Here is a 22,257-nt window from a genome sequence, read left to right on the forward strand (position 1 = left end):
AAAGAAAGAAAGAAAGAAAGAAAGAAAGAAAGAAAGAAAGAAAGGAGAGAGGGAGGGAAGGAGGGAGAGAGAGGGGGGGGAGAGAGAGAGAGAGGACAAAATTTGGAAGCAGTAGGAGAACAAAATAAGAAGATAAAAATTTAGGACTAATGGTGACTTCTACATAGCCAAAATGCTTGATCAGTGGATAGTTTTATGAATAAATGCAGATCTCATAGGCCAGTGGAAATAAAATATCTGAAATAGAAATCAGGTACTCAGCTAAGACTGGACTTGGATTTGGGAGAGGAAAAAACAAACAAGAAAATGAATCTATGTATTTATTAAGATGAAGAGTAGTCAGAGGCCAACAAAGCACCTTGTCAACTAAAAGAATTAAAAATGGGTTTTAGACTCCATGGGGGGGGGGGAGGTCTTTTTCTGATTTTTAAACCTATTTTCTACATTCTTCCCAATGACCAGAACTCTAAAGTATCCTGCTTAAGATGATTTCTTGCTAAATCATGTTCCCACATTCAGCCATCCAGACCTTGAAATGCATAAAGGTATTTTTAAAAGAGTTTTGAACATCTTAAATAACTTCCTAGCATCTCTGCTAGAGTTCTGTGCCTACAGTTCGAATAAGTTCACAGGAAGGAGATGGGGCTTTATTAAAAAAAAAAAATTGAAACCTCCCACTCCATTCACCCTGAAAGGTATTTAACTTTCTTTGACAAGGCATAAGAGCCACTTTAAAGATGCATGTCAGGGAATGAAAATAGCCACCTGTTTTTCCCAGAGAACTGGAACTCAAATTAGAAGACTTCAAATGATAACTCTAAGAGTCTAAGATATATTGCAATTGAGTCACCTTGTACTATATGCAAATGGATTCTTTTTGCTAAATGCCATTCAATAATGAGGATTTCACAACCAAGAATTTTCCTTTTCTTCCAGGATATTTTTAGTGAGTTATCTGAAGTCTTCATCAACCTAAAATCTTTCCATTTTTGTAGCCATTCGTCCCAGGAAAACTCATTCCCATAATTGTTTGATGTAATAATTACTCAAGAAGGGAAAGCATTTTCATGTATTTTTAAAGCCGTCTGGTCACTTATTCTCCAAAGACATTTGATGTTAAATGTTGTAGGTCTCCTGGAATCTGAGTGTTCAGCCTAACCTTTGCAGTTTTGTTCTCAGTACTCCTGTAGTAACTTCAGGGCCACTTGTTAACTATTTCATTTCAGAAGGAACTCCTCACATAATGTATTCAAGAAACTTAGTAACAAAGGGATGGAGACAGCTAGAAATGAATGGCTTGTTATCCACGTATCGGCTGGATTTTTGTTTACTCTTGCTGGTACACTTTTTCATCTCACTGAGATTTGCCATACCCTCTGATGAGGACTTCCAGCAAGTAGGCACACAAAGTGAAAGTAATTTTTAATAACATTCCTTGCATTCAAGCCAAGCCAAACTTGTGAAATTTATAAATTACTATACTGTAAGGTGCCAAGATAAATTCCATAATGCTAAAGTTAGTATCTAAATGTGCCAGAAAAGTGTTTATATGTACATATTTGTGATATTCATACAAGCCTTTTTTTAATGTGCGCATAATGTCAGTTTCATAGCTAGGCTCAGTGCCATTCATATAAATAGGAAAAACAGTCAATAAAGCATGCTGATGTATCATTCTACAACTCTTCCAAATGAAAGACGGTCAACTCAGTCTTCCCTTCTGCATGATATAGATGGAAGAGATCTGTCCTTGGAGTCAAAAGACCTAAGTTTGAAATCTAACTCAGACTCCTATTTTTTATGTGACTATGAGTTATTCATTTAATCTCTGTAAATCTCCATTTCTTCATTTGTAAGATAGAAGTATTAACATTTGTACCACCTTCCTTAAGGCAATTAAGAGAAAAGCACTATAAACCTTAAAGCACACAAAAAAAGTGAGCTATTATTTCCCCATGAAAAGTAAAATTTAATAAAAGATTATTATATAAATACATGTTCAAGTCCACTCGTTTTATATAAAAACATATTCAAAACAGTTCAATTCACAGGTCCCAGTTCAGAAGCTTTTTCTTCTTGATTTTTAAGAAAAATATCTTGTTTGATACATTAACCACCCATCACATCTATCTTGCTCTTGAAAGATATGCTACAGCATATCACCACACCTTGATTGTGCAGTATTTTGTCCAAGTCAATATTATACCTACTTACTGATTGTCCATACAAATTACATTCATGAGGTTCTAAAATTTAGCATTTTGTTGTATTAACCAGGAAAAAGATCTCTAGTAGAGAAAAGGAATGTGACTTGCCTGAGGTCACACAGTGAATCTGCTGCAGAGTTGAGACTTTAGCTCAGGTTTGCTGACTGTTGGTCCCATGCTTCTCTTACTTGACCATTGCCTCTGATACTCCATGCTTCTGATCACAGGAGCCTATCAAAGAATTGGAAATTGAGGGGATGTTCTTCAATTGGACAATGAGTGAATATGTTATGGTATATGACTCTGATGGAATACTATTGTGCTAAAAGAAATGAAGGGAATGGTTTCTGAAAAAGCTGGGAAGACTGTAGGAACTGATACAAAGAGAAGTGAGCAAAACAAACACAAAAAAAAAAAAACAAGAGAGCAACATATGCAATCTACAAATACTATGAAGATAATCAGTTTCAAAAGACTTGGGAACCCTGGTCAGCACACAACTCTAAAGGACTCATGATGAAATATATCCACCTCCAAATAGAGAACAAATGGATTTAGAGTGAAAACTGAGGCACATTTTCTTTTTTTTTTTAATGGACAATGGTAATGTGAGAATTTGTTTTGCATGTATTTTCATATTTGTAATGAGTTTTGTTTTTCTTAACCTTTCAATTGGTGGAGGGATAAAGAAGAAAAGGAGGAAGAGAATTTGAAACTGAAAAAAAAATATGGTAATTTAAAAAACTTAGATAGAACCCTAAAAGTTATCTGGTCTGAAATTTTCATTTTACAGGTATGAACACTAAGGTACTAGTAGGGACACTAACTGACTTGACTAAGATCACAATAGTAGTTAATAGAAGGGCTGAAGTTCTGAATCCAAATCATTTGACTCTCTTCTATATCATACTATTGACTGTTAACTAAAATTTTATTCAAGAAGTGAATTAATATTATTTTATTGAATCAAAGAAAGTAGGAAGCATAGTAGATAGAGTATTGGATCTGGAATCAGAAAGATATGAGTTCCTATGTCTCAAACATTTACTAGCTTTGTGACCCTGGAATAGTCACTTAAAGGGGAAGAAAATCTTTGTGCCTTATTTCCTGAACTATAAAATATAGATTATAGTAGAACCTACCTCCAGGGTTGTTGTGAGGATCAAATGAGATTTTGTAAAGTGCTTAGCACAGTGCCTGGCACATAGTAGGCACTTAATGAATGCGTGTTTTTTTTTTTCCTTTTTCCCTTCCTTATTAAATGCCCTGCCCACTAACTTGAAAAGATTTGTTGAGAGACTGTTGATCTGGGGTCCAATCATATCTCTAAATTCCAACACTATAAGCTCTATGATTTGCATGAATGACTCTAAAGGATTACTTCAGAATAAACTTCACTGTCATTCAATGAAAATATGTCATCTATTAGCATACAAATATTAGGACAGTCATGGTTTGGCTTAAACTTTGGGAATATTTACTTAGAATACTTAGAAGAGGCGTCTAGGTGGCTCAGGGGATGGAGAGTCAGGCTTGGAGATGGGAAAGTCCTAGGTTCAAATCTGGCTGTGTGACTCTGGGCAAGTCACTTTAGCCCCATTGTCTAGCCCTTAACACTCTTCTGCCTTGGAACCAATAATTAATACCAATTCTAAAACATAGAGAAAGGGTTTTTAAAAAGAGAAGAAAAAAATACTTTTCCTTTTCCTTTTAAAACCCTTATGATTTCCTGGGTTTGAATATTCCCTTTGACTGATGCATACCATAGCCCAGGGGTTGGCAACGTATGGCTCTCAAGCCATATCTGGCTCCACCTCCCGACCTGCCAGTCTGGGCAGAGCCCCAGGATGTGCCCCAGGGGGCCCTTCAGCCCCTGCCCCATATTCCAGAGCCTTCCGCCTCCATCCTCCTCCTTCCACACCCGTTTATGGCTCTCACAGCCAAAAAGGTTGCCGACCGTTGCAATAGCCCCTCGGTGCCTTATCCTTTGCTTGTGACTCTTCCACATTTTACCATAAATCTCTCATGTCCTCGATTTTCTCCATATCAATTTCAGTCAAATAAACATGCTTATTTGCCAGGAATCTCCTTTGTAAAAATATATGTCATAGTTTGGGGTTCAGAAAACATGGCCATTGTAACCACGGATGATATCTCCAAACTGCTGAAAGCTTTCCTCTTTTTCTTCTTATATAATCAAGATATTAATATGACACTTGGATTGTCTGTCGTCTATCTCTCATTGTCACTGGGCCACTTTGTTTTCACAAATGTCCTCAGTGATCACTATAAATATTAATTTTGCTTCATTGTTTTTCTTTGTTAAAAGAGAAGGTTCTATTGGTGAGAATGGAGTTATTGGGAAATTGTAGTGGTGTAAAAAAATAAATTGATGTTAACGAACTAAGAAAGTAAGAGTTAGGTGTTACATAAGCTCCTTGAGAGGAGGGACTGCTTGGTTTTTCTCTTTTATCCCTAGCTGGTGCTGCAGTACACTTCACACAATAGACAATAAATGTCTGTTGAACTGACTTTAAGCTAAGTATGCATCAGTGATGTTATGTAGCCACCAAAAGATCTCATTTTATTTAGGCTTCATTAATACTGTAGGAGCATAATGTCCAGAACAAAGGAAGCTGTAGGTCCACTCAATTCTGTACTGATCAGACTAAATCTGGAATATTGCATCCAATTGCAAATTTGGAGAAAGATAATATAAGCATGTCCAGAGAAGGTGGACCAGGACTATCAAAGGACTTCATATAGACTACATAGAGATTCCTTGAAAGAACTGGGGATGTTTAGTCTAGAAATAGGCACACTTTGGGGTGGGAGTGGATTGTGGATGACAGTCATCTTTCAGAAACTTAAAGGTTGTCAAAATGGAATAGGGATGAGAATTATTCTGCTTGGCCCTGGAAGACAGAAGTGGGACCAGTTATAAGGGAGGCAGATTTTGGCTCAATATGAGAAAACTTCCTAATAATTAGAGCTGTTCAGAAATAGAACAGGCTTCCTGGAAAGGTAATAAGTTTCTTGTTACTGGAGATCTTCCAGAAGAGGATGGATGACCTTTACTGGGAGTGCTATAAAGGGCATTCATGTGGTGGGGGGCTTGAGGGGGGTGGGTAATGAAGAGGATGAGGGGGAGGGAAGGTAGTGTTGAACTAGATGACCTCCAAGTTCCCTTCTTTTTCTAAGATTCCATAATTCTATGAAAGTTTAAAAAGAAATTATCCCTTTCAATATCCTGTCTTATGCCATCTTTGTGTCACTCTCGAGATTTGATTGGATGCTTCTATTTCCATCAGGTAAATATATTAAAAGAGAATTGTTTTTATCCCCTACAGCTATTAAACTACTGTGAGAGTTATTGTCCAAGGACACTACAGATAATTTGCTTATCATACACAAACGTAATTGAAATTTTTCTTTGAGTTCATCAGAATTGAGGATTTTTCCAGGAAATCAAAAGCATTTCATGGCATTTAGCAAAGTAACATTATTATTTAAGTATCTCTCTGTCTCTTTGTCTCTCTCTCTCTCTGTCTCTCTCTCTCTATGTGTGTGTGTCTCTCTAGCTCTCTGTCTCTGTCTCTTTCTCTGTCTCTCTCTCTCTCTCTCTCTCTGTTCTCTCTCTCTCCGTCTTTCTGTCTCTCTCTGTGTGTCTCTCTGGATCTCTCTCTGTCTTTCTGTGTCACTCTCTGTGTCTCTCTCTTTGTCTTTCTCTCTATCTGTCTCTCTCTGTGTCTCTCTTTGTCTCTGTCTCCCTGTATTTCTCTCTGGCTCTCTGTGTCTCTTTCTGTGTCTCTCTCTTTGTCTTTCTCTCTGTGTCTCTGTCTCTGTCTCTCTCTGCCTGCCTCTCTCCCTCCCTCCTTCCCATCTCTTTAGATGAAATACATCAAAACTGATTTTATTGCCAAGCTACCTCCGTATTAGCCTTAGTGTTCAGATAATCTGACTGAAATTAGGAAGGGCCCAATGATAGAATCGTAATAATGCTAGTATTTATGTAGCACTTTAAAGTTAAAAAACCATTTTTCATGTTACTTCATTATGTCACAAGAAACAAAGCCTAACTCAAGTTTTAAAGAAACTAGTGATTCCCAGGGGGATAGGAATTAAAGCTAGACAAACATCTAGAAGAAGGAAAAGGTAGGTCTCTTATTAAATAAGGTAACTTAAGTGATTTGGGAGGAACAGTCAAAAATGCACCCAGCTAGTAAGAAGTCTGAGGCAGGATTTCAACTCGGATCTTCCTGAGTCCAAGTCCAGCCACTATGCCACCTACTTGCCTCAGAAGCATCAAGCCACTATTTTTCAAGTTTAAATGTTTCCAAACCTTTAGCCTCAGATAGTTGTTTAATTCCAAGATGGTGACCATAATTTGAGAGGCAGTTTTCTAGATTTTTAAACTCAAAAAAACATTTTCTTTTTTGATTACCTAGTTATTACACGTTTAAACTATAAGATACATGTAGGTGTGCATGTGTATTCCCCCCTAAATTATCTAGAATTGGGTTTTCCAAATCCCTTTGCATGAGTGGTCAGTGAAGTTTTAATACTTCTGATTGTTCATTATTGCCAGGCAAGGAGTACATATGGAGACTTTTCCATTCTTCCTTGAGTTTCTGCTATCCAAACTACTGCCCTGTCATTATAAATAGGAAACTTGAACAACCCAAAACTTAAAGTATCCATGAATTGGGCATGTAAGAAGTGATGAGTTCTAGTAAGCATACTTCAGATTCAAAGCTGAGTATATCACACTGCTTTCTTTTGCATACAAAATTTAGAATCCTATCTAATACAGGGGTGAGAAAAGAGTGTATGGAAAGCCAGGGACAGGAGTTTCAGCAGGGTTAAATATACCTCCATCTTAATATGCAATTTAATTAGTGATTTAGTACCAGTTCTAGAAGTCATTTCTATTACATTTGCATTTAGAAAACTGATGCTTTAAGAGGTCTATGATCTCATCAAAGTAGGCACTCTCTCCAGCAATACAAAGCAACCTATCCAGGTTGCTTCTTCATACTTAACTCTTGCTACTGTCCTCCCAAATGTAGATCCTCCATAGGAGGTCCTCTCAACATATCTTAAGCCTTCTCCTAGATCTCTTCATCTAGGATTTGGAAGACATATATAAAGTTAATTGATATAATTATATCATATGTAATTAAATTCCTACTTGCGAAATCAGTCTTTCATGGACTAGTGGTCAAGGAACGTATTTCCTTTAAAAAATTTGCTTTTTTAAAGAATTTTTGATGAATACCAGGAAGTCTTAATTCACTTCAGTGATATAATTATTAGGAATTTGCCACTATCTCACAGGACTCCTAGCACATAGTAGGTACTTCATAAATGCTTGCTGAATTGAAATGATCTTATCTTTCCTCCTGTGTGCCTCAGTTTCCTCAACTATAAACAAATACAATATTTTCCCATTTCCCTCCTGGTCACAGAGATTGAATAATAGTTCTATCCGTAGTAATATTTGCCTCAACTAAAAGTTTCGCTTAGACCAGAAATATATATGAGATGAAAATCAAATCTGGTGTTTGTAAACATCAATTTAGACATGTAAATAGAAAACGTGTTTATTTTTAAAGTATAGTTTAACAGGCATAGAAACAGGAGGTTCTGGGTTCAAATCTAATTTAGACACTGCCTAGCTATGTGTTCCTGGGCAAGTCACTTTACCCCCATTGTCTAGCCCTTACCACTCTTCTGTCTTGGAAACAATACACAGTATTGATTCTAAGACAAAAGGTAAGGATTTTTTAAAATAAAAAATAAAAGTGTATAATATATAAATAATAAAATATATAAATAAAAGCCCAATATGAGAACTAATTATTCATATTATCTCAAAACTACCAATAACAAATTAGTGCCTTATATTTACAGTCTATGCACCTTCAGAGGTATTTAAGAAGGCAATATATATTGCAGATAAGATCCAGCCTGAGAGTCAAGAAGACCCAGGTTCAAATTCTACCTACAACATATGGCCCTGGGCAAATCACTTAGCCTTTCAGTTCACCCAAATAATTATCTTAAACTCTGGAGTGCAGAGGAGGTAGCTACCTGCACTGGCGCAGGAAGTTTGCTCACTGGGAGTTCACTCTCCCAACAAAATCCAGCCTTGTCCCGCCCCCTCAACCCCCAGCTCAAATTCTAAAGCATTTTTATTTGTGTGAAGTAGTGATGTTTTTAAGGATAGCCTTGCAACCTTGTAATAAATGTATAACGTGATAAAAATTAATTTTGTACTAGAGGAATTATCAGTGCAGTGCATGTATTTTACCAGAGCGGTGTTATAAGAAAACATTGTTATCTGTCTGAATTTGTATCATTTTACCCAATGAATTATACCAATACATGCTAAGTTTTCAGGAAATCTTTGAGATTATTCGGTAGAGTTTTATACAAGTCAAAAACACAAATCCTTTTGCTTTTTTTTTTTAGTTTCTTAACCTCCCAGTTCCCCCGAGGCAATAGCTGGAAAAGTATCTATCTGTATTGGTATCGGAAGTTTCCTCAATGGGGTTTTACCAACTATGCCAAGCATTCTTCTAACTATATACCAACAGGAGGTCTAGCATTGTCCCATTCCCCCCAAGTCCAGCAACATTTGCATTCACGAGTAGTGATAATTTTTAAGAATACTCTTACGTCCTTTTTTTTTTCATTACAGTTTCCTCTCTGGTCTCTTTTCACAGACACAGCACACTCAGGGGAAATTGGTACCAAGAAGAAAGTAAAAAGACTACTGAGCTTTCAAAGATACTTCCATGTATCCAGGCTACACCGAGGAGCTATACCTCAAGCCCCCCTGCACTTCCTGGATGAAGACTACCTGGGCCAGGCAAGGGTAAAAAGCTTTTCTCTGTTGATGCCTTTCTCAAAAGAGGAGCAGACTGGAATTCTTTCTTAATTTTCTCCTACAAAATAGAACAGTCAGAGGATCTCCCAGTATTTTCGCCTGAAAATCACCTAATATTTTCCCCTGCAACAACTCTGCTCAAAACCTGGGTTTATTTGTACAGCACAAAGTGGAATGGAGAGTTGGCAATTATCGAGTGAATTTTGATTCACCAAATGTTTTTGCCACAATGAATTATCCAGCCAGGTTTTCTACCCTGAATTTAACTCAATAAATCCCCTCACTACATTTTATGTTATAAATATAGTCTAAATAGACACTTCTAAGCTGTGTGTGACCCTGGGCAAGTCACTTAACCCCCACTGCCTAGCCCTTACCACTCTTCTGCCTTGGAACCATTTCACAGTATTGATTCTAAGACAGAAAGTAAGGGTTAATATACATATGCTAGACAATGGGGGTTCAGTGACTTGCCCAGGGTCACACAGTTAGGAAGTGTCTGAGGCCACATCCGAACCCAGGATCTCCTGTGTCAGAGTCTGGTTCTCAATCCACTGAGTCACCTAGCTGCCTCACCTTGTACAAACATTTTATAAATGCTTCTTAAATTAACTTGAGTAGAAAAAAGAATCCTGCATATAGTGTCACAGTTTAAAACCTTATGCGATCATTGCCTAATGGATAAATCTCAGTAAACATCATCATTTATATATATATATATATATTCATTTTTGAGTCAGTTCAAGGAGTGATACTTCCTACTCTTACATGCAATAATTTGAATTAACAAGAATGAATTAAAGCAAGGAGGAGAGATGGAAATATGAGATCATTTTTCAGGTCCTTCAGAGTTGAGATTTCAAAGTACTCATTGTTTTCCTTGAAATAATATGGATTCCTGGAACATTAGAAATGCCATTTTCATTTCAAATTAACATACTTCAAAGCCAAATAAATTATGTTAAAGTTGTGTTCTGCGTGTCTATTCCATTAGCCCAGATAATCAAGGACTCAATCTCCAGACTTTGTGGAATAAACTTACTCTGTGCTTATTGCTCTTTTGAGTGGCATTTTTAGTTAGAGATAACATTTCCACCAAGAGATATTAATTGTAGTTTGTCATTTGGACCACACACACAAATAAATTCAAATGAGGTAGGAAGAATCCTTCTCTTGGAATAAAGTTAAGATTTGTTCTTTTGGAACCCAGTTTTTAAGAAAATGTGTCTGATGTTTCTTTCAACTGTATACTGAAAATTTAGCATTTTTTATTGTTTAATTATTGATCAAAGTCAGTTTGACAATCTGTGACATGACTCATTTGTTCTGCTGTTTGCTATTTGTATTTTCAGCATATGCTCTCCAAAGTGGGAATGTGGGATTTTGACATCTTCTTATTTGATCGCTTGACAAATGGTAAGTCATTTACAGGAATTCTCTTTGGAATAGAAGCCTTAGTTTACAACAATCTCCAGGAGATTATTTATTTACTAATCGCTCGGTATTGAAAATCCTGTTTTGTTTTGAGGGTTTTTACATCATTCATAAATCTTTCATAAAGCCCTCCTCATTGCTGGCCAAACTCAATTATTCTTCCTCTGCTCTGGACACACATGGAGACTTCATTGCATAAACAGTGTCAGAAGGAGTAAAGTTAGAGATTAGTTTGTCCCCAAAGTCTTAAACTGTTTCCTACCCTTCTCCCCTTCTTTTGTCGTTGGTGGTGGTGGTGGTTGTTGGTTTGTTTTGGAGCAGCAGCTGTGGTACATGGAAAAGAATACAAAATCTACACTTAGGAGACAGGTTGGTGGAATCCACCTCTGACAATAACTAATTGTATGCCTATTGGCAAATCACTTCAATTTAAGGCAACTTCCTCATCTGTAAAATGGGAATAACACGGGGAACATAGTGTTTACAGAATTGTTGTGAGGTCCAAAACAGATAATTTATGTAGAATGCTTTGAAAAATCTTGATATATCAGCTAATATACTTTGATCTTTTGTCTTTTGTAAATGTTTTATTGACTTTTTATGATTTTCTATCACCTTAATTTCTGAAGATGTACCTCTTCTATGCTCTGACTTTATCATTACTAGCCCCAGAATGCTTTGCAAAACCACAGATTGGATTTCTTTCACAATGAAACCTCTGGCCAATTTATTGCTGTTCCTTTATTTCAGTTGTATCAGACTTCTCATGATCCCATTTAGGGTTTTCTTAGAAAAGATACAGGAGTGGTTTGCCATTTCCAAAACCGAGACAAAATAGGGTTAACTGACTTGCCTACAATCATACAGCTATTAAGTGTCTGAGGCTAGATTTGAACTTAGGTCTTCCTGAAATCCAGGTTCAGCACTCTATCCACTGCACCCACCTAACTGCCCTATTAGGCTTTATAGATAACCAGATCAAAATTAGTGGTCCCTATTTTTTAAACCCTTACTTTCTGTCTTAGAATCAATACAAAGTATTGGTTCCAAGGCAGAAGAGTGGTAAGGGCTAGGCAATGGGGGTCAAGTGACTTGCCTAGGGTCACACAGCTAGGAAGTGTATGAACCCAGGACCTCCCTTCTCTAGGTTTTTCCTCAATCCACTGAACCACCTAGCTTTCCCTAGTCCCTATTTTTATGACAAGTAGGTAGTCCATTCTGGTAAGCAATCTAGACTTGGAGACAAGAATGTCTGGATCCCAATCCCACTTCAGACACTTACTAGCTGTGTGACCCTAGGCAAATCACTTAACCTCTTTTAGCCTCAATTTTCTAATCTATAAAATGGGAATAAGAGCATCTACTCTATATAGTTTTGTGAGGATCAAAGGAGATAATATATGTACAGTGCTTTGTAAACCATAAAGTGCCATATGAATGCTTATCATCATAATTATTATTAATGATATTACTGTCAGGAGAATGGACTGTAATGAGGCTGAGCCATGGAGGACTATACAGGAACTGTCATGTAGAGTGCCAAGGGTAAAACTCCCTCCATAATTCTACTGCTGCAGGGACACTGAGTTTAAAAGTAATTCTTTGCCATTGCAAGATGCATTGATTGGTTTTTAGGATTTGGTAAGATTGGTGCATGGCACTTAATGATAAAGAAGCCAATCTTGTTTAAGAGAAAGAGTAGAGCAGTGATCGAATAGTTAGACATTGTAGTCATCCAACAAGAGGTGGAAGGAGCATTTGTCACTAGATATTAGAGTACAGGGTAAATGCAAGGTCAGAATGTCATAGATTTAGAGGAGAATGAGACCTGAGAGGGTAATCTAATCCAACATTTTTTAGTCTGAAGGAGCTAAGTAATGTCCCAAAGTCGCACAAGGTCGTTCCTGGCAGAAAACTAGGGTGTGAAATCAGGTCCTTGAGCTCCAAAACCAAAACTTTTTTTTTACTATATCATGAATGGGAGAGACAAGACAGAGGCAACATTATTGGGTATTGGCATCGGTTCTCCTCCCTTTATGATGATTATGGTTTGTGGGGTGTTTCGGTTGTTGGCATCCAGCCAAGTCAAAGTAAAAGCCATAATGATACTGTAATAACTGATCCAGCCTAGAACTTGTTCATCTGAAACCCATCAGTGGAGCTCATTCCTAGCTCCCATTTCAAAAAAGAGGTATCAACTATGGGCAATAGTGATGTATTCCTGGATATCATAAGGCAAGTTGTCTTAGGGTTTAACAAAAACTGGTATATTCATTTGTGCAGACATATCTGACATTATTATGAAGAATACTCAGTAGGTAGTATTATATGATTGTGGAAAGAAGAAATAATACAAAAGTGAGGTCTACCCAAAATCTGCTGGAATCATCTCTAATCAGCTTGTGAAAGCTGATTGTGCAAGCATTTACATGTCAGAAATCACCGCTAGGGCTTGATTTATTATTTTATCATTTATCTAGATTTAAGAATTAAGAATTTTTTATTTTATTAATTAAGATGTAATTAATCAATTATTTATTAATTTATTTTTTGTTGGTTGGTTTTTATATTATATATGTCATAATTTATTTATTATAAAATAATTGTTATTATTTTATTAATTAAGAATTAAGAAAAATTATCTAGACTTAATAATGCAGATTAAACACAAGTGGTCCATGCTTCTTTTTTAAAGCCCTATTGTTAAATATTTAACAGCATACTCCTATATTATCTAAAAATATTATTTGAGTTCAGCAAGAGTGCAACAGAAGGCTCAGAGAATTAAATCAGCAGATTAGAGACTTGGTAACAAGAGTATAATATTAATAATTGGCATTTATATAAAATTTTAAGGTTTGCAAAGTGCTTTATAACTATTATTTCATTTAAGCTTCATAAAATACCTAATTCTACCTCATAATTTAGACCCTCAAATGAATTAAGCACTTGAGTGACTCAACTATCCCAAAACACCAGAAATTTGCCATTGTTCTTTTATTGATTTTTCTGCCATATAATTTGCGCCATGAAAATTTCTCTATAGCTTTCCACAGAAAGATCTTAAGGACCGTGTAGGACTATCAACACATTGCTCAGATCCGCTATGGTGAAATATATTAGCTATTCCAAATCACATGGACTTTTAAAATGAAAAATATTTTTGTATGATTTCACATAAAAAGAGGACACCTATGAATTAATTCCTCCATTAATGGGACATTCACTTCAAGGGTTATAGATTGTACCCTACATTCACAATCATTGGAATGTGAAATGACTGGCCATCATAAGAGGATAGGCATCAGCCATGCATTTCTTATGAAAAGCTTTCTAAATTGTGGGGAGACAGGACTCATTGGTAGCATGCTCAAACACTGAGCATGAGGGTCTAGACGAATGATATTTTCCATGAACCCCAAAACACCCCAAAGTACTTTTGCCAAGTAAAAACGACTACTCTTAAGAAAAGGAGACAGCAAAACTTTGATTCGTGCCTCTGACACATGCTGGCTATGTCACTCTGACAAGTCACTTAGCCTCTCTAGCTTTTGATCCAGGCAACTCTCCAAGACTATACTTTTCAGAAAAGTTGCCTGTTTGCTTAGACAGAATTCCCCATCTAGTTCCCTATATTAATGAAATCATAAATCTAGACCCTTGCCCTACTCCCCCATTTCAAAGTCTCTCATTCCGTCCTTGTAGACAAGACAATGAGATGTGAGTTAGATGATAGTACTGTGAGGTGGATTCTAAACTATCTGAACAAAGAGATGCAAAGTACAACCATTGATGGGTTAGTGTCGACCTAGAGGAAAATGGTCTAGATCAGCACATGGATCTGCCCTTGCTTCTGTGCTATTTAACACTTGTAACCATGAGTTAAATGGAAGGCTTAGGGTGGCTGCTTATCAAATTTGCAGAAGATATAAAACTGGAAGGGATAGTTAATGCCTTAGAATCCAGTCACTTAATTAATCCACAAGAACTCATTACGCATCTACTATGTGCTACTATAGGCAAGCTAGGAGGCACAGTGCATAGAGTACCAGACCTGGAATTAGGAAGACTCATCTTCACTCCACCATGTTTGCCTCAGTTTCCTCATCTGTAAAATGAGATGGAGAAGGAAAAGACACACCACCCAAGAATCTTTGCCAAGAAAACCCCAAATGGGGTCAAAGAGAGTTGAACATATCTGAATTTATTGAACCACAGCAAATCTGCTACTAATGCTAGATGCTAGGGATACAAAGGTACGAGTGAAATAGTACCTGCCTTTAAGGAGTTTATAATCTAGCAAAGGGAGATAGTATGTACATATATAGATTGATAGATAGATCTAGATATCTAGATCTATTAGAGAAAGACAGACACAGACAGACAGACAGACAGATAGATAGATAGATAGATAGATAGATAGATAGATAGATAGATGGATGGATGGATGGAGACAAAGAGACATAGATCTAGAAAATAGATAAGTGATAATGGGGGTTACACTAACAGTTGCAGTCATTTAGTTAGAGTAGCATTTCAGAAATATCTTGACAGTCTAGAATAAAGGGTAGAATCTAATAAAATGAAATATAAAAAAGTCAATATAAAGCCCTGCTCTTGGCTTCAAGAAATAACTACAAAATGGGAAATGCATGACCAAAAAATAGTTCATCTGAAAATTATTTGGGAATCTATATGGATTTGAGGTTCAGTAATGTAAAATTATAGCTAAACAATGCTAATGTTGACCTAAAGGCTTATTAAGAGAGATAGTGTCTAGAAGAAGGGAAATAATAGTTGTTTTATAGAGACAGCTAAGTAGCTCAGTAGATAGAGAACCAGGCCTGGAGCTGGAAGGTCCTGGGTTCAAATCTGGTCTCAGATACTTCCTAGCTGTGTGACCCTGAGCAAATCATTTAAACTCAGTTGCCTATCCTTTACTGCTCTATTAAAACTTGATATTATATTAGAACCAATTCTTAGTATCAATTCTAAACCAGAAGATAAAAGTTAAATAAATAAATAAATAAACCACCACTGAAGTCTGTTCCAACTCTGAGATTTGGTGTTTCTGTGATGATTTGTTTTGTTTTGTACATGGAACCTTTCTCAGTAGCAAAAGAACATGAGCTCATTGACAGTATTCATTTCTAGCCAACCCCCAAAACAATAAAGCTCCTCATAAAAACTGCCCTAAATATAACTGAATATCAGATAGATGGGTAGCAATGGGCTAAACAGAGTTGCATACTTTACCTGGCTGAAAAATAATAGGAATAAAAAAAGGTCATATTATGTGATGGTGGGATTTTGCTCAGTGAAATTCAATTTTCTGGTCAATTGGCTAAATATATAATAGACCCCTTTAGGATTTACTCTCTAGTCAAATGACAATAGATGTATCAAGTATGACTATGAAATAATGAAACTAATGATACCCAAACTTAACAAAGTTGTATAAGTAAAGGACGACTGAATTTGGAGTCAAAGGACCTGGGTTCAAATTTTGACTTCGACATTTGCATTCTGTGTAACCTTGGGCAAAGTATTTGGACTTTTGGTTCCCCATCTATACAATGAGAATGTTAGAGTAAATGACCTCTAAGTTCTTGTCTAACTCTAAAAATATTTTATCATGATTATACCAAGAAAACACATTTTTATTATGTGGATTATGAAAGTAATCTAATGTTATAGTGACAGATAATCATAATATGAACTATAATAATAGCATTTATATAGAATCTACTCCGTGCTAGACACTGTGCTAAGCAATTTACAAATATTGTCTCATTTGTGTCGCACAACAAGCCTAGGGTATAGGTCCTATTTTTATCCCCATTTTGCAGTTGAGGAAACTGAAACAGAGATTAAGTGACTTGCACAAAGTCATACATCCGTAAATGAGATTGGATTTGAACTGAGGTCTTTGATTCCAAGCCCAGTACCCTATTTGCTGTGCAAAAAGTACTCTCCTTACAACAATCCATGGCACAGGAAGGGAATTTGGACCTTTGCAGAGAAATCCTGGTGAGGAAATTCCATCTATGAATGCAGACTTGGTAGCTAATCTGTGTTAAGGGACAGTAAAAGGTAAAATAATTTGCCCAGGGTCCTCCAGCCAGTATATGTCAAAGGCAGGATTTGAGTGCCATCTTTCTGACTCAGTGGCCAGCTCTCTCTATATACTAGTTCTCCAAGTATTGTCCTTGGATCCCCACTCTTTGGCATTCCAGATTCTTTCAGGGGAGCTGCCAGGTCAAAACTATTTTCATAATAATATAAAGATAGCATTTGTCTATTCAAATACTCCTCCCTTTCCCAACTATATGTAAGGCCAGATTTTCTTTATACACTTCAACCAAAACAAAATCTTGCAACAGATTGGATGTAGAAACAGATATGCAAATCAAACTGCCTCTCGTTAAGCCAGACATTCTAGAGATTTATAAAAATACGTAAATACGTACTCTTCTTACCAAATTGCATTTTGTTTTGGAAAATAATTATTTTCATAAAACATAATTTGTTAACATAAAACAGGTTTATTTTTCTGTGGACATCTTTTTGTTTACTGACATTCACATCTTCCTTTAGGAAACACTCTGGTCCCATTGCTGTGCCACCTTTTCAACATTCATGGGCTTATTCATCATTTTCAATTAGACATGGTGACCTTACACAGGTTCTTAGGTAAGTAATTTCCTCTTTGTTTCCAAACAATGAAAAGGAATACAACTTTTTAATTTGAAGGGCCAGTAGTCTCAAAAAATCTTAGGTTGTATGAAAGGGTCAAGATTTAGTCATTGTTCTTAAAAGATTGGTATGGAAAAAAGACTGACAACTAGTGAACAATGATCTAGAACTCGTTTACAAGAAATATGATGACAAGAAATTTTTTTGCCTGTAATCAGTTCAAAAATTCAACTGGCGGGGGGGATGGGGGGGCAGCTGGGTAGCTCATTGGATTGAGAGCCAGGACTAGAGAGGGAGGTCCGAGGTTCAAATCTGACCTCAAGACGCTTCCCACACAGTATTGACTCTAAGACGGAAGGTAAGGGCTTAAAAAATAAATGAATGAATGAATGAATGAATGAATGAATGAATGAATGAATGAGCAAGCAAACAAATAAACAAATGAATAAATAAATAAATGAATGAATGAATGAATGAATGAGCAAAAGAACAAACAAATAAATAAATGAATGAATGGATGGATAAGTAAATAAATAAATGAAATGAAAAAATTAAACTAACATTCTTTGTGCAAAGCTGAGAAATAAAAATGTGATGTGTTCTCGTACCTCAAGAAACTCATATTCTATTAAGGCAAATATGGCTTATACAGAAATAGCTACAAAATAAAATGAATATAATCATACAAAATGCCATGTGAGTGTTTGAAGGGAGTTTCAACAGAGAAAAGTACTTTTTTTTTAAAATTAGGGCTATCGAGGCAATACTGGTGGCAATCAAGCTGGACCATGAAGGATTACTAAAATTATAGTTAGCAGAGCTGGGATGGGCTGAGATTCTAAGCACAAACAGCTAATGAAGAACATTGATAATTAGACAGGATAAGAATGTCTAACCCCTAAGGAGAGGAAATGGCTGAAATGTGGGGGAAATGGCTGAAATGTAGGGGAGGTGAGAAGTCAAAGAGAGAAGAAATTGGAGGAAGATTGTAAAGGTCTTATATCCTATTAGGAATTTATATTTTATTTGGTAGGCAATGGACAAGGATTTCAAGATTGGGGCAGATGACTGATGGGATCAGAGCTATATATTAGGAAGATTATCTATGTAGCAGGGTTGAAGCATAGACTGAAAGATTAGTTCTGATACTATTACTATAATCCAAAAGGGAGACAAAGAGGGCTTGAGTTAGAGATGATTGTAGAAACAAGAAAGAAGAAATATGGAAGCAAGAGATCAATATGATTTGGCAACAGAATGGATGTGGGGACTGAGGTAAAGGGAAGAATGAGTTATTGCTCCTATTTTAAGCCTCGGCAATCAGAAGGATAACAATGAGACCAGCAGAAATGGAGGGGTTGAAAGGAGAGGCGATTTGGACAACATGATTTCAATTTGAGGCTTGATGAACTAGAGATGTTAGCAGAAGAGAGAGGAGGCAATGTCCAGCAGGCTGTGAGAAATATGGAACTAGAATGTAACCTAATTTTCAGTAAGTTCATTTGTTCATTACCATGTAGCACTGATAATTGTTTTGGCTTTTAGTGTATTTCCAATTATCTACCTGTGGATTATCTAGGATACATTTTTTATTCCAAAGTGGCTTCCCACTGCCACCCATCATGTTTCTAAAGTACTTTCTGCCAACCATTAGTAGATTTGTTCTCAGAAAATGCAAACTCATTTTAATGTGAGCCTGAAAAAAACTATAATTGTGAAATAAATCTTCTGTGGAAGAAAGGGGGGAATTGGGGAGGATATCATATAATATACTCATTCCAAAAGAAATGTGTAGAAATATCCATAGTCCTGTTTTCCTCCCACAAGTACAGCCAATGTAGAGTTAATTACATGTGGCAATGGAAAAGAGACGCTATGAATAAAAGTATTCTGTGTGGTTAGTTTTTATTTCTCTAAAAAGGATTTTAGAGAGATTCTTTCAAAGTTTTCTTATATTATGCTGATCCATTCATACGAATAACTAAGGCTGTAAAATAACTATATAAAGATTGCAACAGTTGGCGTACCTAAACAATATGGAATCCGGGGGTGAATGGCATACCTGGATCCCTCAAGTATATACTGACAGTTGCAATTCTCAATATTCACAGTACACATGTTGACTATTTTGTACCTTCAATTCAGTCTTAATTATAAGCCTTCCAGACTAAGGGCTATGGTAACAGCAAACCCAACATGTCTTCTTCCTCTGTCCCCTCACCCCATCCATTCTCTTTGATTCAAAGAGTGTCCTGTGCCCTGAAGACGGCAGTAGGAATATGGGGATAAGTTCATAATTTGGCCTTAACAAGGTAAAAACAAACCCAAATCCCCACTTGGACCCAATCTATAACTCGAGTTCCAGCCTGAAGGAAGCAAGAGCCCCAGGTCCACATATTTGCCTGGAGATCAGTAACTTTATGTTGCTACTAAATTTTTTAAAGGAAAATACCTTGATGACATATTGCTCATAAATGGCAGCACCCTAAAATAATTACATGATACTGTGGAGTAAATGTGCTCTTTTTTCTACCTATTTATTTTACTTCTGAATGAAAGCCTTCATGAAAGCAAGAAAGGGGTGATTTATGAAGGAGGTCAGGAATTCTCCAGGGCCTCACAAATCCTTTTAGACCCTTTCCCCAACTCCCTCAAAAAAAAAAAAGAAAGAAAGAAAAAAGACCCAGTGAGATTGCCAAGCATTGCAAACTGTATGGATTTGTAGAAGGTCCCCAGGCTGCCCAACTTCTGGCTGTCAATATTTTTAAAGAAAAAGAACTCCCAGATCCTAGTGAAATCCTTGTTTAAGTTTTTTGAAATGCCTTGGAAGGTGATGGTGCATAATCCTGACCTTTGCTTGCCTGCCAGTTATGGTTCAAGAAGATTACCATAGCCAAAATCCTTATCATAACGCTGTCCACGCAGCTGACGTCACCCAGGCCATGAACTGCTTTCTAAAGGAGCCTAAGGTAAGATACAATGACATAACTGCTTTTCGGCAACCATCTGGAAACCATAGTAAATTGATTTTCTTGTCTCAGTTAGCACCTATTACATTAGAAATACTTAGTTTCCTATCTTTTACCAAACTAACTACAGCAATAACAAAAATATTTTGATAGCATTTTAAAAGTAGTAAAGTACTTTATATATTTATATATGTATTTATATATTTCATATACTTATGAATATATTTAATAATTTATTTTTGTATGTATTCATATATTTTATATATTTATTTAAAAATTTTACATAAAAATAAATTTTTACAGATAAAAAATGTAAAGCACATTGATTCATTGACCTTAACTTCAAACCCTATGAGGAAGATGCCATTGTCATCTTCATTTTACAAATTAGTGAAAGTGAGATGAATAAGGTGAATCAGTAAGTTAATAAACATTTATTAAGGGCCTACATTTTCAGAAATAAAGATAGTCTCTCTGCCCTCAAGTAGCTTACAGTCTAATGGTGGAAGACAGTGCACAAAAGGGACTGAAAAGACAGGCAAGAGATGGGGGGAGAGCAGGGAGAATGGAGTGGTAGAAATGCCATAGTGCAGCCAGGGGAGAAATAAAGAGATTTCTGAGCTGTACTCTATCCTTAAATGGAGGTTTTAGATTTATGGCTCCATCTTTTAATCACAGGGTCACAGGGTGGTGATAAGTAGAGTCCCAAGGCTGATGGGATCTTGCAAGATGACCATGTTTTTCCCAATAAAGAGGTTCCTGGGGCATGGTGGAAAAGTCAGAGAAGTCTCAAAATAGTAAAGCTGAGTGAGAAATGAAAAGTCAGGACCTTACCAAGGTTCATGCAGCCAGTAAGTGTCTAAAGTGGAATTTGAACCCAACTTCTTGACTCCAAACCTAGCAGTTCCTATTCCATATTGCCTAAATCAATGCAATTCAGAGTATCAACATGGCAAAGAAAACCATCTCACTTATCCAATAACAAAGGATAAGGATATGTTGATAAATGTTCATAAGAAATTTTGCATAAATGATATACAATCCAAGTAATCCACCAAAAAAGTATTTATTAAGTACTTAGTATATACCAGGCACTGTGCTAAACACTGGAAATGATAGAGACAGAGAGACAGAGAAAGACAGAGAGAGAGAGATGAAGGGAGGAAGGAAGGAAGGAAGGAAGGAAGGAAGGAAGGAAGGAAGGAAGGAAGGAAGGAAGGAAGGAAGGAAGGAAGGAACACCAATCTGTACCCTCAAGGAGCTTATATTCTAATGGAGGTGACAACGTGTCAATAAATAGGAATATGGAAGTTTAGATGGGAAATAATTTCAAAGGGGAAGGCACAAGAAGACTATCTTTTCCATATGAGATACTGAAAAAGTTTCATTTGGAGAAAACCATTCACCATAGTCAACTGCACATCACATATATTACATTTATTTAGTAAATGTAAAGCGCTTAGACATGGACATTTATCACTAAGAAACACCAATGATTTCATTGATCTAAGAAAACATATTGAGTCACACTATGTTTTAATTCATGGCTTTTGGTTTCCAGAATGAACTTAGAAGTATGTTGGACTCAAATTATGATTACTGTAGATTACCTATGACATAGCTAGTTCTGAGGACAACTCCAAGACATAAGAGTTTAAGGAATCCTGTTATACAATATGACAAAGTCAAAATAAAAAAAAATGTATTCTTCATAAAGCAGTTGGTTCTATGCTAGGTTCTAAGCTAGTTCTAGGAACAATTATGAATAACCCAGTATCTGAGAATCAAATACTGATTTGGTCCTTTTATTTTTTAAAATAATTCCCTAACTTATGACAAAGAATGCTCTCCACCTCCAGGGAAAGAACTGTTGGAGAATGCAGTTGAAAGCACATGATTTTTCACTTGTTTATTTCAGTTTAGGTTTTATAAGATTGCTCACTTATGAAAATGAACAATATGGAAATATGTTTTGCACAATAATACATGTGTAATCCAGATCTAATTGTCTGCCAGGGGATTGGAAGGGAGGGAGAGAAATAAGTTTAATCATATAATT

General features: G+C 36.3%; 1 protein-coding gene across 2 annotated transcripts in view; it reads left to right on the forward strand.

Moving 5' to 3' along the window:
• PDE7B (phosphodiesterase 7B) overlaps positions 1 to 22,257 on the forward strand; it is a 295,299-nt gene that overhangs the window by 234,319 nt on the left and 38,723 nt on the right. For both annotated transcript variants that reach the window (XM_044677056.1, XM_044677055.1), the window contains 4 exons: positions 8,936 to 9,087; positions 10,452 to 10,515; positions 17,131 to 17,226; positions 20,098 to 20,198. In XM_044677056.1, the coding sequence (XP_044532991.1) occupies positions 8,936 to 9,087; positions 10,452 to 10,515; positions 17,131 to 17,226; positions 20,098 to 20,198 (413 nt within the window). The remainder of the gene's footprint in view (positions 1 to 8,935; positions 9,088 to 10,451; positions 10,516 to 17,130; positions 17,227 to 20,097; positions 20,199 to 22,257) is intronic.

The sequence above is a fragment of the Gracilinanus agilis genome, chromosome 4, assembly GCF_016433145.1.
Source record: "Gracilinanus agilis isolate LMUSP501 chromosome 4, AgileGrace, whole genome shotgun sequence".
In the NCBI taxonomy this organism is placed as follows: domain Eukaryota; kingdom Metazoa; phylum Chordata; class Mammalia; order Didelphimorphia; family Didelphidae; genus Gracilinanus; species Gracilinanus agilis.